This window comes from Coturnix japonica, chromosome 5 (assembly GCF_001577835.2).
Source record: "Coturnix japonica isolate 7356 chromosome 5, Coturnix japonica 2.1, whole genome shotgun sequence".
In the NCBI taxonomy this organism is placed as follows: domain Eukaryota; kingdom Metazoa; phylum Chordata; class Aves; order Galliformes; family Phasianidae; genus Coturnix; species Coturnix japonica.
This window is the reverse complement of record NC_029520.1, coordinates 21052792-21069757: the sequence shown is the minus strand read 5'-3', so window position 1 is coordinate 21069757 and position 16966 is coordinate 21052792. Positions and strand designations below refer to the sequence as shown.

The window sequence follows — 16966 nt, the reverse complement described above, 5'->3', positions numbered from 1 at the left end:
TCTCTCAAAGGTTGACATCCCTCCTGACACATCATTCACACAGTTTCCACATTCTCTTCTAGAATTTCAATAACGTAAAGCATACAAGCTCATTCTTCTAAGAGGCAGAAAAGAACAAGGAGTCCTGCACAAGTATAAATTTTGTGAAAACACTTTACTGTTGCAAGTATCCTCCCTCCCCCTAAGACAATGAAGTTCTTCAAAGAATAAAAAATTGTCTTATAGCAGCTCCCCACTACCACCACTTTAAGTATCCAGACAGTATCACAAACTTCCTCCCAGCAATGCTGTTTGTGGCTAGTGGGATGGCCAATATTGTATTTCTTGTTACTACAGTAGACAGGCACTGACATTCAGACTATTGTGTTTCTCATGGAAGACTGAGTTCTGAGGTAACTTCCTACATCCCCACCCACCCTGATTTCTTGCTGCATCTTACCAAATCGTTTTGTATAAAGCATCTCGCCCAAGTTATGGGGTGCCAGAGAATACACAGCCAATATTCCTTCATCGGGGAAGCCTCGCTGGCTGCTGGGAATGAAAGCTGCCAGTAGCTGCCCATCTGCAGATATATCACAGCTAGCATCATTGTAAATCTTGCAGTTTTGAACAAGCACGTTGACAGATGCTGAAGAAAAGAAAGAGACAGTGATTAAAACATTCAGGCTCAACAGAATAAAGTAAGATTCAAACTTGATGCAGGAGTCAGGACACTAAAAGTACGAGGCATTCAAGACATTTAGCTTCCTCCAAAGGTTTATGAAATATTAACACTCTGACTAATATAACATTTGCTCCAAAACAGAGATAAGACACCACAATGAGCCCAGAGAACGAAATCTACTCACCTGGAGCCTTCAGCCAAGAAACAGCAATGACTGCATTTTATCAAATCCCTCCTTTCTTGAGTACAACACTACCCTTTGCAAAGGACAGCATAGTTTAAACAAGTCCCAAATTGTGACTCTTTGACATACTCCAGCAGTGGTAACATTAGAAACAGTGCACCTTAATTTATTTCCCCTTTTCATACGGAAACCTTAAGTTCCACCTTCCCTTATTGCCAATAAACAGAAGGTAAATGAAAAATTCCTCCCCGTAGATACAGACATTCCTTTCTGACAGCTGTTTTTTTACACCTATCTTGGATAAAGGAAACAAGATAGGAAAGAAACTCTCTAGCCCGTCCACCATTTAATTACTTCAGTATGAGACATTTGTGCAATCAATGAAGCAGCTGTTAAACAGACAAGGTAGTGAACAGCACCTCAGAAAACTAAAGTTTTACTTTAATCTCTGCCAGTGAGCTGCTGAGTGACCTCGTACAGACCTTTCCCTTCTGTGCCTTGCATTTACAGCCTATATGGTCTTTGGGCAACTGAATCTCACTATACAGCTGTGCCATTCCTAGAGTAACAAAGTTCCATGGCTTTTAGTATTATCTCTTCACCAACAGACTATGATATTCACTTCCTCAGCTTAACCAAAAAGCACTTCATTTTCTTGACGGGAGCTGCTGTAATTATTGCAGGAGACACAGAGCTGAAAACAGCCACTTGCAGCAGCAGGAAACAAAGTCATGATGGGGTGTGAGCCAGGACTGATCCCTCTTTGCTGATTAAAAATGTTTGCTGAACTTAATCTTGACTTTTTTTTTTCCTGGTCTTGAAGTCATTCCTTTTTGCATTCCTCTACCTGCATGGCTGAGTATCAGCTTCTACTGCTCCATTTAAGAAATTTCAATGAAAAAACACATGAGGATAAGAAATGGACTATTTAATTACATTCTGTACTAAACCACCTACACCTGTACTCTAAATTTACTCAGCCCTTTTTTTCCCCAGTTTCAGAGCTGCTAAAAACAGTAATTTTCAGCCTAATATAAACAGAAAGGTGCTGAACAGAAAAGGTAAATAATGTAGTCACTGCCAGCGCTGAAATAACCAAAAATACACTTGGCCCTTCAAAGAACAGACAGTCTAAAATATGACAAAATTCCTGAGTGATCAGTCTAAAGCTAGTTAAAGAGCACAGAATAAAGATAAAGGGCTGCACTACCTCACTTGAAAATGGCAGAATTAAAATGTGCCTTCCAAGTCCCCCCTTCAGGCTTCACTGAAACACTCCACTATCACAAGAGAAGACGGGTATCAACACAAGAACTACAGTATATATGCAATGAACTAGCTACAGGATACATGGCAATTCACTGTTGTAATTTCCATCAAACTGGGAGGATTCCTGCAGAGTTCTTCAGTGACTCATTTCAAAACCTATCCTATTTATTACCTTTTTCCATCAGCTAGACACAAAAGGTGCAGCTGGTTGATGAATTCTTTGACAAAGTTGGTTAACTTCATTAACAGAGCATGACTGGCTCACAAATGGAAAACTGAACTATATAGAAGCATAAAAGAAGGGAAATGCAAGAATTCTGGAGTCTGATAATGTTTTAAAAATTCTACTTTACCTGGCAGCTCATCATTTGGAAACAGGATCAACTTTGGTGATCATAGCAATGACTGAGGCACCCACTTGGCATGACAGTGAAAGAGATGGCAGTCCTGAGCTACACTGAGGAGCATGCTCACCATGGAAATGTCAGTGCTACCATACCAGCCTCTGCTGAGAGCACGTGCAGAACAATGAGCACAGTTTTAGTCAGCCATGCCCCGGAAAGATTAAGCCCTAAATGGTACCAAGTCCAGCAAATAGTTAAAAGATAATGGGAAAATATGGCACTTATTTTATGGTTTAAAAAATAATAATAATAATAATGGAGAGGAAATAGAATTGCATAAAGTTTCAAAAACCTAAGTGCCAGAGAACATTAGTTATAATTACCTTCAAAACTAACACTGACAGGTGAGAGTAAGTGGGTAAAAAAAAAACCATTAAGTTTAGAATTTAGATTTATTTCGTTTAAAATCAGAATTGCAAGATTCTATAATACTTTTTCAACCAGAGTGGAAGGGGCAAATAATTTAACTAACTTTAAGATAGAATAAGAGGAAATAAAGGATGTGCTTTGCAGGGAACTAGAATTTGGTTAGGAGGGTCTTTCCTCACTCAAACCTCTGGAGTTTTATTCTAATCTGCTATAACCTAAAAAAATATTCTAGTCTATTTATCATACAGCACAGGCTCACTTATATTCTACCAATTTTGGGGTTTTTTTGTTTGTTTTCTTTTGTTGTTTTTTTTTTTCCTTTACTCCTTCAGCACAGCATGCAGAACAGAGTTCTGGTGAGCCCTTCACAGCGATGTCCAACACGACTGTGTGTCTCGCTCTTTTTAAGGCTTAATGCATATGCTGAATGGCTCTTAGAAAAACAGATTGTGAGTTCTTCTGCCAGAAGTGAACTATCTTTCCCCCTCAAAGTTTGCCTGGAACGTAAAACGTCACAGATGCAAGTCACACAGAAGAAGAGTGCCCTTTATTTCAGACTTGCAAGATCTCATTCACACTGGCATCACAGTTCTTCGCTCTCCTGTAACTTGCAAAGGATGGAAGACTGAGGTGACACAAATGCCCAGGACCAAAGGCACCTACTGTGTCAGCAGAAAACACTCAAGGAACAGTATCTAAGAGATTCCTAAGTCAGGGAGATGGATCAGGATGCCTGTGCATTCGACTATTTGACTTCTTTGAGCTGAAGTTCCATCTATTAACATGAAGTCAAAATAGAAGATTTTAGGGGGGAAAAAACTGCTATTTTTGGAAAACCATTTGCAATAAAGCTGCCCTTTCATCTCATTTTCTTTTGTTGTTAATGCAACCACAGAGCTGACAGAATAGATCAAAAGAAACATCAGAGAATAAATTAATCAAGCTCTTGTGCCAAAATGGAGTGCTCACACCTACAGCACAATCAATCCCACTTGAAGCTAGAGAAGGCCTGGAAATACCAGCAGGACAGCAGTGTTTGCCAAAGATAACCCAGGATACAGTGTTGGGAACAGGCTCTCCTTACCACCCCTGAAGATGCTGCTTTCTTAACAGCTTTTCTTTCTTCATCTAAGTCGTTCTGCATCAAAACATAAATCAGTAAGTAGTAACCAAATCACTGTCCCAACTCAGTGTTACAACTCCTGACTTGTGACTAATTATGGAAGAACTAGATCAGTTCAGCCACTGTGGTTAGAATTTCAGGTTGGATACTGGGAAAAACTTCTCAGAAAGAATAGTGAGGCATTGGAACAGTTGCCCTTGTAGATGGTGGAGTCACTGTCCCTGGAAGTGTTCAAGAAATGTGTGGATGTGGCACTGCAGGACATGGCTTAGTGGGCATGGCAGGGATGTGCTGATGGTTTGACTCTATGACCTTCACCTTAATGATTCTATGATATGGAAGTAACAAATAAAAAGCAGCATGAGAGAAACTATATTCAAAAGACAAAAACAAAAGACAAAACTTTCAGATATTTTACCCATGAAAAGGCAGTATTCTACAGTGGTCACTGATTCAATACTGACCTATTTGCTGTGAGCACTTTTAAGGATCTGAGGTAGTGTCAGCAGCAGCACCTAGCAGAATAGTATTAACTAAATGGCCAGAGATGGCTTTGCCTCTGCTACCAAACTCCCCAGCCCAATGCTGATATGACCAACAGTTATAGCAGAAGGCTGGGTTGTTTTAGTTGTGAGGAACTTCCTGTGCTTCAGTTTGCAGCTGTTTCCCCCTGTCCTATCACCATGCACCACTGAAGAGTCTGGCCTCATCCCTCTGCCTCCTGCACCTTAGATATTTATAGACATTGATCAGATTCCCTCTCAGTCTTCTTTTCTCAAGGGTGAACAGACCCAGGCTGCTCAGCTTTTCAAAGCCTGTGTGCACTTGCTGGGTTTGGCATCAGTGCGGTCCCTGCCCCCAGAGCCAAGGCTTGTGAATAGCCGAAGATCAGGCCAGGCCTGCACTAAGCACACCACTGTCACTTCACATTTCAGTGAAAAACATCCCATTTCCAAACTACCTTCTCTTTGTTTAATTATAACAGGAAGAAGAGCTGCTCTGAGGTGGAGGCTGGCCACGGAGCCGTTTGTCTGATGGGAAGTGGAGCTGGCAGGCAATCTTAAATTTCAGCTGCATCATTTCATCTGCCTTAATTCCTGAACCACTTGTAGCTCAAGTCTGTCCCAGGAAGTGCAACAGCACGCTCTCTGTAAGCACACTCTCACTTACGATCAACTCTGATTTACAGAAAACAATGGAAAAAAGTAGCTATTGAGGTCAAATGCTTTACTTGGAAAATTGTTTGTACCCGTGTACCCAAGGTCACAGACAGTCTGGAAAAATCTCCAGTATACCACAGCACTGTTATACACTTAACTTTGCAGTATCTCAATTAACTTGTGCATCTGCATCAACATTTCTACTAAGTGGCACAAGCAGACCATTGAGATAAAGCTTCTTTGAAGAGACATGCTTACCATATAAAATGGCCTGGAGTTTAAAAACAGATCATCATCAGCACTACCACCAGGTTATGAAGGGAAGGATTAGTAGCCCTAGGCTACATTAACATATTTCTGGTTTGGCAAACTTGCAGCTTCCTTTTTTCTGTGCCTCTGGAAGTGTGGTAAATGGCTGTGCTAGGATTAATCCAGCTGTTCCACATTCATACGTCCCTTCTTGACTGTGGCAAAGGGAGATACAGCTAACAAATCTAGAAAAGCCAGACTTGGGCTGAGTATGTAAGAACAAAGAAGCAGAGTAAAACCAAACATTTCTGAATGGTAATAAGTCAAGAAAGACAATCAAGTACAGCCTAGAGAAAAGAAAGCTCTGGGGAGACCTGATTGCAGCCTTTTAGGAAATAAAGGGGGACTGTATGAAAGAAGGGGACAGATAATTCAGGAGAGTCTGCCATGACAGGACAAGGGGAAATGGTTTCAAACTGTAAGAGGAGAGATTTAGATTGGATACAAGGAAGAAGGCTTTTTTTTATTTTTTATTTTTTTTTTTTTTTTTTTTTTTTCTCTTTACAATCCGGGTTGTGAGAAGCTCGAACAGGTAGCCTTCAGAGGGGGTGGATGCCCCATCCCTGGAGACATTCAAGGTCAGGCTGGACAGGGCTCTGAGCACCCTGATCTGGCTGTAGGTGTCCCTGCTCATTGCAGGGGAGTTGGACCAGATGGCCTTTAAAGGTCCCTTCCAACTCAAACAATTCTACGATTTTAATAGAAAGCATGAAGTGTGGATTCAGAAAGGATGGGGATGGCCTGCAAGAAGAGCACAACGACAAAGGAAGCCTTAGCCCAATATCCAGCTAAATAGAAATGAATTCAGAATGGAAGCTTTTTAGTAGAGGAGAGGGAGAAGATAAATATCATTGCCTTAAACAGCAGATGGTCTTTATTTTCTACAGAATTTTGTGACTTTTTTCCCCTCAAAAAAATAAAACAGCAGCCTGCTCCTGAACAGCTAGATGGGGCCAGAAATGCTATTGGCAGCTGTACCACTCTTCAAATAGTTTACAAGCTTGCAGAAGAGTCTCCAAGAATCCAAGTAGCAAGATGCTTCCACGGCAAAACTTCACGTTGTACGTTGATCCCTTACATTATTACTTCAAAGTTTGAAACTTAACAGGATATATCATAGCACTGACACATTTGAGTTCAGTGAAATACTCTACTTTCAAGATGACACTGCCTCCTCCTTCCCATGACAGAATGCTTATCAGACAAAATACAAAGCATCTTTCTACTTCTCAACATCAAGCATCACCATCTAAAAGCAGGGCTTTTATTTTGCACCAGACTATAAATGCCACACCACCACATTCTATAAAAGCATGTAGAAAGATTATGGCACAGGCACCAGGGACCTTGTCTGTGTGAATGGCACAGAAAGAAACAGCTTCTTTAACAGCATGGGCCATTGCTGGCCTTTTCCTAGATACTTTCTGCAAACAGAATCCTGGTTCCCTCTGAAAAGAAGATAAGTAGTTAAATTTAAAATATGCACAGAGATGGTCCAAGTTAAAAATCACTGCACAAACATTCCTATCTCCGTATCAGGCTACCACAGACATTCCAGCAACTGTGCAGCAACCTGTATCAGGATTCCACTGCAGATTAAAAATAGCCTTCTAGCCAAGTTAGTGCTAACCCACCAAAAAGTCATTCCTTGATCAGCTGATCACAAGCATCAATATTCTTGAATCTGCATAACAGAATCTCTTCCAATGCAAGAGCTAGCTTATGCCAGCACAGAATGCATGTAAAATTAGGGTTTAGTTCAATAAATGGAATAAGAAGGGAAAACAAAAAACAAACCCACAGCAAAACAACAACAAAACAATAAATTAAAAACCACAAACCAGTAACACTGTTTATCCTTGACCCAGAAGTGGCTTCCACCTGAAATATGGGACAAATCCCTGCTTTGGCAAATGGCTAGAAGCTACACTTACTTCCCTCATCTTTCAACAATGTGGTAAGCAACAGACCGGGATTCTGATTACTGAAACACATTGCAGCATTTTAACCCACAGTAATGCCAGTAACATGGAACATCCAGTCCCGGTTTATTAGTAGCTTCTAATGCAAAAATATAAAGATAGCATGCCAGTCATCCCTCTATAAACTTGTTGGTAAAAGAATGAGGGGATTGGATACAGATTTTCCTTTTTTTTTTTTAAGCAAGGATTATATATTCTCATGAGGTTACTCACATACAGCCCCAGTTACACAAGGATTTGCTGATAGCAAGCATACACAAGCTAGACAGAGCAGTAGCAGCTCTGAATGCATTTTGTCATTGTCAGCTTTCCCAAAAGGCTAAGCATTTTACAGTTCCCACTGCAACAAGGCAATCAAATAAACCCCTGCAGCATATAACTACCTTCCAAAGATCATAGTGCTTATGGTAGCTCCAGATGGACTTAAAAGAGAGTACGTACTAGTCTCCTTTCTAGCTTACCATTACTGATTTCTGGCAGGTCAAACTTTGTGAAGTCCCACCACTGGAGACGGTAGGTTGTGTTGGCAATGTTGCTGGCCACAGCTGACTGTCCATCTCCAATCACAGCACCTACAGGAAAGGGAGGAAAATATAATCATCTCCAAAAGATAATTATAATTAGTCTCCAAAAGATCATCCAGAAAAAAAACCTGGAGTGACTAAACAAAGAGCTTTCTAAAATCAAACACAAAGTTCAAGGTTCTTAAAGAAGCCTTATTTACAGAAATGGCAACGTCACCTTAATAAGCCACAGAAAACAGGAAATTAATAAGAAAGAATCTCTCTGCAACATATTTCTGAAAGAAAAGAAGGCTGATAAGCAATAATATTTGCACAGGTTCACAAGGTAGAAATCTCAATCAGGTTCATTCAGTCCGAGCACATTCAATGCTAGTTGAAGATGTATTTTCATAGACACCAAATTTTCTAGTATAGTTATGAAGGCAATAATGTTGCCCTGTCAAATCACACACATTTGAGGACATATTCCTCACTACCACTAAAATCCACATAGAAAGATTCAGGCTGCCTACAACATACACCACACTGTAAGGATCAGAACTATTAGCAATTCTATCTGAAATGACAGTGAGTAGAGCCCACTACAGAACCCAATCCTACACTCCTGAAGAAGGTACTCCTTTTTTTGGAGTCTCTGAGACAGAGGAATACCACAAATGCAGGCTGTGGGCTTTGGTAATACATATATGCAGAGAAAACAAAGAAACTCTGTATATTGCTTGTACTTTCATAGGTAGAAGATGAGTTAGTTCTGCCTGGTAAGGAGGACCTCAGAGCTGGCCTCAGGGTTTTCCTCCCTTTACTGCTCTGCCTGCCTATCCCAGGCAGGGGCTGTGCTGGATGCAGCCCCTTGCTAGCCACCCTAGGATTTGGGCAACAGCCCAAAACACAGCTGAGCATAATATTTCAGTAACTAGCACAAAGAACCTAATTCTCCAGGCAGAAAGGAACTGCCGCTGGCAACTTAAGTAGGTATACACGTAAAACTCAGAGGCATTAAATGAAATCCTTATGGCAACAAATGGAAAGAGGAAACAGTTCTCCCATTATAGTACTACAGTCAAAAATCTGCTATTTCTAGTCTCTAAGACCTTCAATTGCATGTAGCCCCCGTGCTACAAACACATCCTAGTACTCAGAGATGCTCAAGCTATGAGAATTGGATAAGGGAGAACAAAATAAGATCACCCCTGTGTACACGTGAGGAAAATCACAGCCTCCAGTGGCTCATCAGACTGGATTGAGGCATCTCCACTGTCTGATGGGAAGCGTACAGTGGCTTCACTCTCCCACAGGACAGTTGCCACAGCAGCACCAGTGGAAGAACACCTGGCCAGCTCAGCCTTTGCTTCTGCCCATCAGATGCTCACATATTGCTGGCAGGGCAGAAACAATGATGTTTTCTTTACTCTCACGTGTGCCCAAACCCTTGTTCTCCATATCCCCCGAAACAAAAGGCTCCTCTAAACAAAAGATAGGCACTGGAAAAAGCAGACAATGCATTAATGAAATTACATTTTGCAACCAGAAGTGGTTGAAGGACAATTAAATTTTGTGTTCCTTTGTCTTCAAAAGTCTCCTTGTTACAAGCTTGTGGCTGGTACATAAGGGCAGCCCTTGCTGCATTGCTTCCAACCACCAGAGGGAGAACAAAAAAACTAGTTCTAAGCAAATTTTGAGCAGTAGCACCTGCTGCACTGAAACTGTACTTAGCATCACCAAAGGGTAATGACTGCCTCAGCAGGCTGGGTCAGGCCAGGAAATGCTCTGTGAAGACAGGCCACAACAGCACTATTCAGGGCGCCTAATTCCAGAATACTTATCTTCTTGTTGCAGAACAGAATCATGAGGTCATCACCTGTTTTGCAATGACAACAAACTCTGTTGACACAGCCAATAACATGCAAGATGGAGAATAACATACGCTAGCAGAGCAATCTCACAGTCCCTGTGCATCACAGAAGCCTAGCAACATCACCTACTGCTCCACAAACAGCAAATTCATCTGGCTCATACTACTGTTGCATCTATGGCTACAAGCACCATCAAAAGTGCTATTGGCAAATGTTCTTGAATTTTTTTTTTCCCCCTGTAGATATTCTGGTCCTGCTTTCCTTCTACCTGGAACCTTCAGGAGAGTTATGGTTGAACCTCTCATCTCCTTGTATTTCCTAAGGTACTTAAGTCCTACACAGCTCCTCTCTGTCTACAGGACAGCCTTGCACAAATTCCAGTCAGCAAAATCCAAGTAATGCCAGTGCCACAGGTAACAAACATCTTTAGCAAAAAAGGGATCTTGAGGGAATGAGATCCACAGTATAAAAAGTATATGTTCAGAAAGATTTGGTCAATTTCTCAAAGAATCCAAACAAGTGGGCCTTACACTAATGGCAGTTCCATGATCTACCTGTTTTGACTAAGTAATTACCTCCACTTACACTAATCCTGTAGTTGAAAACCATAATTATTAAATTGTATCTACTTACATACAACAAAAGGGAATAACACTTCTATGGTTTCACAAACCCTGCCAGAAGCCTCCCACATGCACTGCCCTACAGTAGAGACAATTAAAGGCATGAAAACATTTGAGACATTTAATTTAGGAAAGAAAATAATCCCCAGTACACAACTACGCTGTCCTAACCTTTTGTGTTTGATTTCACTGTTGGTTGGTAGGAGAGACTTGAGAACATGGGGAAAAAAAATTAACAGGGATGTTAAATCGTCAGTGTTATAGAGCTTGTATTAACTGTGCAGCTCAAGGACTCTTCTCAGCTGCTTCACCTCAACTGGGTTTCAGCCTGAGTAAGAACATAAGAAAGTGCTGATGCCTCTTATGTCCTAGTGTAACTTGAGGCAAAACCCACAGTTCAGCTACTTAAATCTGGGTGGCAGCAGATCAACTCTCACAAGCAACAGTTCTCACCAAGCACTTGACAGTCTGTCCTGATCCCTGGATCTTGTACTGTTTGATGGAATCACAAGTGACTGCAATGGGTACCCGAGGGTCTCGGGCTTGTCATTGCCATGAACAGAACGACCTTTCTCTGCAGAGGAGATGTAGATTTCAAAATGCTGAAATCCAAAGTGAAGGCCAATTGAAATGCAGTGAATGTAGGTTTGATTGGCAGCTTTCCTGCGTATGTCTATCATGGCATAATAAACACTGGATGATAGCAGAAATGAAGATAAATGCTTTCAGCGGCCCCCCTTCTCCCCCCACCGCCCTGATCTCCACCCACCCCCACTCAGCACATGACAGGAGAGTTTAAAGAGTGGGGGGGAAAATGTCTTAACAAAGGCTTAGGAAAAAGAAAAAACACCACCTATTCTTATAGGCCACCTACACGTGCCACTTATTTATCCATCAGTCTCAATCGTTTCAGAGGGTCCAACTCATTTGCCATGCAGAGAAATGAACCTTTGTCAGTAGTCAGCTATTGCTCATTTATGAATCAAGCCACACCAGCTCATGTCAGAGTTTAGACTGAAAGAGAAAAAACGGGCTGCAAAATCACTTTACAAGGTATTTCTGAAGTGGTGAAGAGCAGGATACTTTGAGACTACTGCTATCAGATTCTCAGTGGATGAACTAATACTCAAGCTATACAGCCTTTGGTTTCAAGAATGCAGACCATCTACATGTGATAAAAATTTCTCTGCTATAAACTTAGAAGAAAGTAGAGTTTAACCTCTTTTTCTTTTTCTCTTTTTTTTCTTCCCCTCCCCCCACCCCCAACTAGATCATTTCCCCAAGTTTTTATTGTCTGGCAGATTCCTTCATAGTGAAGTAAAATTTATTAAGATGCTTAAAGATAAGGCAGATGCCTTTGAGGAAGTTGGAAAAGTCCCTGAGCTAATTTGTGACTCAATTTGAGAAAATGATTAGGCCCTGGTATAAAATTCCCCCTAGATCAGTACTTGTATCTTTAAGCATGAGTACCTTTGAAAAGTAATTACCTCTTTATGTGCCCATTTGTAACTGTAGCTAATGATATTGAGGTTATTCAAGGCTTGCAGAATGGATCTATCACAGATGGTGAGTTTTACTTATGCAAATCCTAGGTTTACTACTACCCAGTCTCCAATAAGCCCAAAACACAGGACCAGTTTATTTGAGAAACCAAGAATGAAGCTCTTTGCTGCAAGAATGCGTCAGACTCCCTCAGCCAATTTGGAAACGATTTGAAGCCAGATGAAATGTTACTAATTGTCCTAGTCAATTAGTGGGGGCTGTAACAGCTTCTTGCACATCTCCAACTCTGAAGCATTCCACAGGGCAGCCTGGCTTTGGGGACAGTAAAAACATGCAATCCTGAAAATGTTTTTGACAAGTCACAGCAAATTTGTATTCCAGACTACCACAAAGACACTGTCTTGGAAGTGGCAGAGCTAACTATCTACAACTGGGCTAACACTGTAGAAACAATATGCGTAACAACCTGGTATTTTTAAGGATCTATTTTGGTAAGTAGCCATTTGAAGAGACCATTTTTTTCAATTTCCCAGCATGGTTTAAATAGCAAGTAGGTAAAATTATATGAATGGATGCACAAAAACATTGCGAAGTGTAGTTCAATGATGTGAACGGAGAAAGCCCCAGAGAGATCTATGCTCTCTGAAAGCTGAACCCTTCAAAAGGTTATTGTTTTTCCTTTACCCCAGATGCACAAAATAAGAAGAAATGCAATTCCCCATTCATGTTCATTCCTATTGCAAAATATCCTTTTAACACAGGCAACACTTAGCATGCCGAGTTCCACAGCCTTAGCAGAGATGGGAATTGAAGTAGGCCTCAGCTGCAGGTAGCAAAGATGAATACTCTAATAGGAGCTCAGTGAGTGCCCGAGGGCTTTATTCGCATCGTGAATAATGCAAACATGACATGCGAAAGGGAATTTTTCTGCTACAAGTTTCAGACCTGAAAAATAAATGAGTTTATTTGCAAGAATATAAACAAGAAATTAACAAATGCCCTGCCCAAAGCCTCCATCCCCAGTACACTCCTCACGGCTCCTCGACATCCTGATACTAGAGACATTCCTCTGTCCGATGTAGCAACTGAAACAGAAATGCACAAGGGGACATCTGCCTTTGATGGTGGTGTCTAGCTGTCCCTCTGAGAGACTAGAAGAAGTGAAGGTCCTTTTCAGATACATTCCCCTCTTGTCCAAATTGTTTGCACTTCACCAATTAAGCAGATAATTTTCTTCTCAGGAAAGAGAATTCCTGCTTCTCTCCTGTTGTTCACCCCACAGAGATGTCCCTGCTCATGCCAACATGATACCCCAGGAAACTGGAAAACCAACTATGAAAGAGAACAGTGAGATTCCAGGACCAGCAAGAGCTCAGCCAGCAATATTCACACAGAACTTCTCAGATGAGGAAAAGCATTTCCCCCTCATGGCTGACAAACAGGTTACATTATTATAGCCTCTGAACATAAACACTAAAGCAAGCATCACTGCTTAGGAAGTACTCATCCTACTCAGGCTGACCAGTAAGGAATAAGCAGTTACCTCTAAAGTAAGTATTTTTTTTTTAATTTTTTTTTTTTAATCTGTGAGGTTCATAGTCTCTTACCATCAAGAAAAAACTAGGTAATGAGGAATACCAATTGAACTGTGGGCATATCAGAGTGCTGAACTCAAGCCTCAGCTCAGTGATGAGCAGGAAGAAAGATGATAGCTCAATAGCTGCTGGGAAAGAGAAGAGATGAACAACGCAGTGACCCTGACTTTGTCAACTGAACTCAAAGTAATAGTTGCATCTTGTTAACGATATGTAATTAATTAGTTTGTGCAGATTTATTGCTATAGAGGATACAAAATTTGCACAGTTTAAAAATTTGTTCTTACAGGGTATTTAGTACAATCATCAAATGTTGCTCGCAAGTCTCAGCGTTGCTTTTGTTCACACAACTTAAATGAAGCTTCTAAGTGATATTCTTTTCCTTCTAAGAAAACTCCCATTTGTGATTTCTGAACCTTCTAGCCACCATAGCGAAGAATATCTATGGAGAAGTTCCACTCTGCAAGTTGCTTCACACTATTTAGTAGCACACGTGAAAATGCATTTTAAGCAGCAAAACCCTTTTCCTTACTGAGTACCATGTGACATCTGGAATTCTGATTCTGCATACCATTTCTAAAGAGAGAGAGGTGTCCCACGAGGCACGCAGGTAGAAATAAATGTTACAAGGCTAGAGAGTCAAGTGAAATCTTCCTGCTAATTAGAGATTATTAGAAGAGCTTGGCAGGAAAAGGTTATGGAAACAGAAACTAACACCTGTTACTGGTTGACAGACAGTGGTCACAAGTTGCTTAAGAAGCGGGCGGGCAAGCAAGCTTTCTTTTCAGTTCATTCAGGTCCCTGGCTGGAAATAGAAGTCAAGGCAGAGTCCTCCAATCAGCAAGCTGCCAGAGCCATTAAAAGAAGCATCTGTAGATACTGTTGCTTGTTTTGAGACCATTTCTTTATTTCCATGTGACAGCAGCGTGTCAAAAGCATGCCTCACATTACCATATGATTCAAGCAGTAAAACATGTTTCCTACAGCACAGGCTTTTAGGGAAAATATTCAAGCACTAAAAATACATTCCAATCTGCACTGCACTTCATCTAATGTTTTGTTTCAAGCATGTCTGCGTATTTCAGCCATTTAGATGATTTTGTTTGTAGCAGAAAGAAGTTCTAAGGAAAAGCACTGAGTAAAGGGCTGGAGGAAGGAGTTTACACTTCCAGATGAAGCTGGTATGAGAAGGCAGAAGAGCTGAACTTTGTAGTCTTCAAAGAAGCGTGTATTTTCTTCTTTCACCTCTGTCTGAACCTACATATGAGGGTATGTTCACAGCTCTCCTTCCTTTCCAGCTTCACAAAACAGTAGGTGACTCTGCAAGCCAAAATGCCACACCTCTCCTGCCAGAGTTCAAATTTCATGCAATCCCTCTGAAGGTGAACTAGCAAGGTCTCGCAGCTAATCTGTGCTGAGTGTCATTTGGGCTCCTCCCTCTGCCAGCTCCATCCCTTGCAATGCCTCCTCTCTCCTCTGTCAATAAGACCCTTGCACCATTTCCAAGCCCTTCATTAAAGGCTGTTGGAAGTCTGCTTTTTAACCTTCACATCTGTGTTTATTCTCTGCACAAAAACAGAGTGGAATCTCTGCCTGCCAGGCAATTCCTTTCGTAAAACTCTTTTTTCTTTCCCTTTCTGACTTTTCAGAGCATGAAATGTGCCTGCTAATCCTAATTGCCTCAGATGGAGAGCCTTGCAGAGACTAAACAAAGGGGCAGCCTTCCACCAAGAGCACAGCTCTGTTCAAGTCGCACAGAGCAGCCACCAGGCTCTAAAGCTCAAGTCTCCAGAGCTCCCATCTCATTTTGCTGCATTTCTGAAGCACACAAGGACAATATTCCCCATGCAGATATGCTGGGCATAAGGACTTACTTTCCCCTCTCCTATTTAAAGGGCTCTTCCAACACTAGAGCCCATTACGCTGCATGACATGGGCACTGGTCGGGCAGTCCTCAAATACACTTGCTATGTGTCAAAGCAAAGCAGCTCAACACACCTGACTTTTAAGGGCCATTTGTTTGCCTGCATCCCAGCATCAATTCTCTTATTCAACAAAAAGTTTGCAAGGTCCCACCAGCACATTTGCAGCCAGCCTATCCATGAGCTGTGCCTTGACCAGTGGCACAGGCATTGAGAAATGCAATTAGCAGGGATTCATACGCTTTTGCTTGCAGTGATAACTAAGAAGTTAACTTTCTGGTCTAGCAGAGATGTCTGGATTCAGAGGAATACTTCCACTATAGAAAAAAAGAAAAAAAAGAAGGAAAAAAAAAGAAATAATCTCGCTTACTGTCATTGCTTAGTGAGGATGTCCTTAACACCCAAGGCCAGTGCCTGTGAACTTAAGCTGTCACACCACTCACACTATCCACTACGTCTACTGCAGTTCACTTGTCTAACAGCAGCTAATGCAGCATCACACTAATCCAGCCTTGCCAGAACTGCTCTATATGATTTTAGCTAATTCAGAGCTCCTGCAATTTTTGAGATTTTCTTGTAGAGACTTGTCACACTTGCCAGCTTTATCCCACATTCCACAAAAGTTATATGTTATCACCAGCTCCATACCTGGCAGATTAGCACGGCCACACTTTCTTTTCACACTGAATAATTCCTCTCCTGAGCAGAGGCTCAAATAGGACTCCCAGCTAAATAACACAGTGGTGCAGATACATGTAGAACAGATGCTAAAATAGAGTAAAATTGCTTTTCATGGAGAATAGCCTCTTCCTTTATAAGTGAAATCTCTGAAATCCTATTAATGCAAAGAAATCAGCAGCCAAATGCCTGCTGCTGCCTCTGCAGCTCTTACTGCAAGGATGTGTGCTTAGCACAACTTGAAATGCATGTGTCTTCTGCCAAAATACTCATCTTCAGTGGAAAAAAACCTCAGCTGTGTCCTCATAGAGCACATAAATGCCTTATCAGCCACCACACTGCAGTAACACACATTTTCACTGATCCAAAAAGCAGTATGATCCCTAGAAGGATCCAAATTCCTGAGATTTAACTGTATATCAATACAGGGCAAAGCTCCTACACAAGAGGCACTTTTCATTGTAGAAAAAGCAGCATGCAGTATTAATACAAGCTCCAAGCACAGAAACGCATCCAAACCCTCTGTGCTCATCAGTGAATGGAAGACTTGCAAAAATTCTTACTATCTTTATACACATTTCAGAACTAGTTTTATTACAGCATAAACCCTGAGCATCCTACAATGGAAACGCTGTGTCAGCCCAGCAACACAAACCAAGCTGCCATCACAATGCGGAGAAGTAAGCTAAACACACTCAATGGTTGATTACATTTCACAGCTATAATATCCTGTGACCAGAGTAGGTCTGCTGAGGAAACACTTGCCTGTTCTGAATGAGTACACATACAGGAGGTTAAGATGAA

The 16966-nt window shown here is 41.3% G+C and overlaps 1 protein-coding gene across 3 annotated transcripts in view; it reads right to left on the bottom strand.

Annotated features, from left to right (window-relative positions):
- The window catches only part of AMBRA1 (autophagy and beclin 1 regulator 1), a 120630-nt gene that overhangs the window by 39194 nt on the left and 64470 nt on the right, over positions 1–16966 (bottom strand). For all 3 annotated transcript variants that reach the window (XM_015864396.2, XM_015864395.2, XM_015864397.2), the window contains exons 12-13: positions 7926–8036; positions 440–628 (exon numbers count right to left, since the gene is read on the bottom strand). In XM_015864396.2, the coding sequence (XP_015719882.1) occupies positions 440–628; positions 7926–8036 (300 nt within the window). The remainder of the gene's footprint in view (positions 1–439; positions 629–7925; positions 8037–16966) is intronic.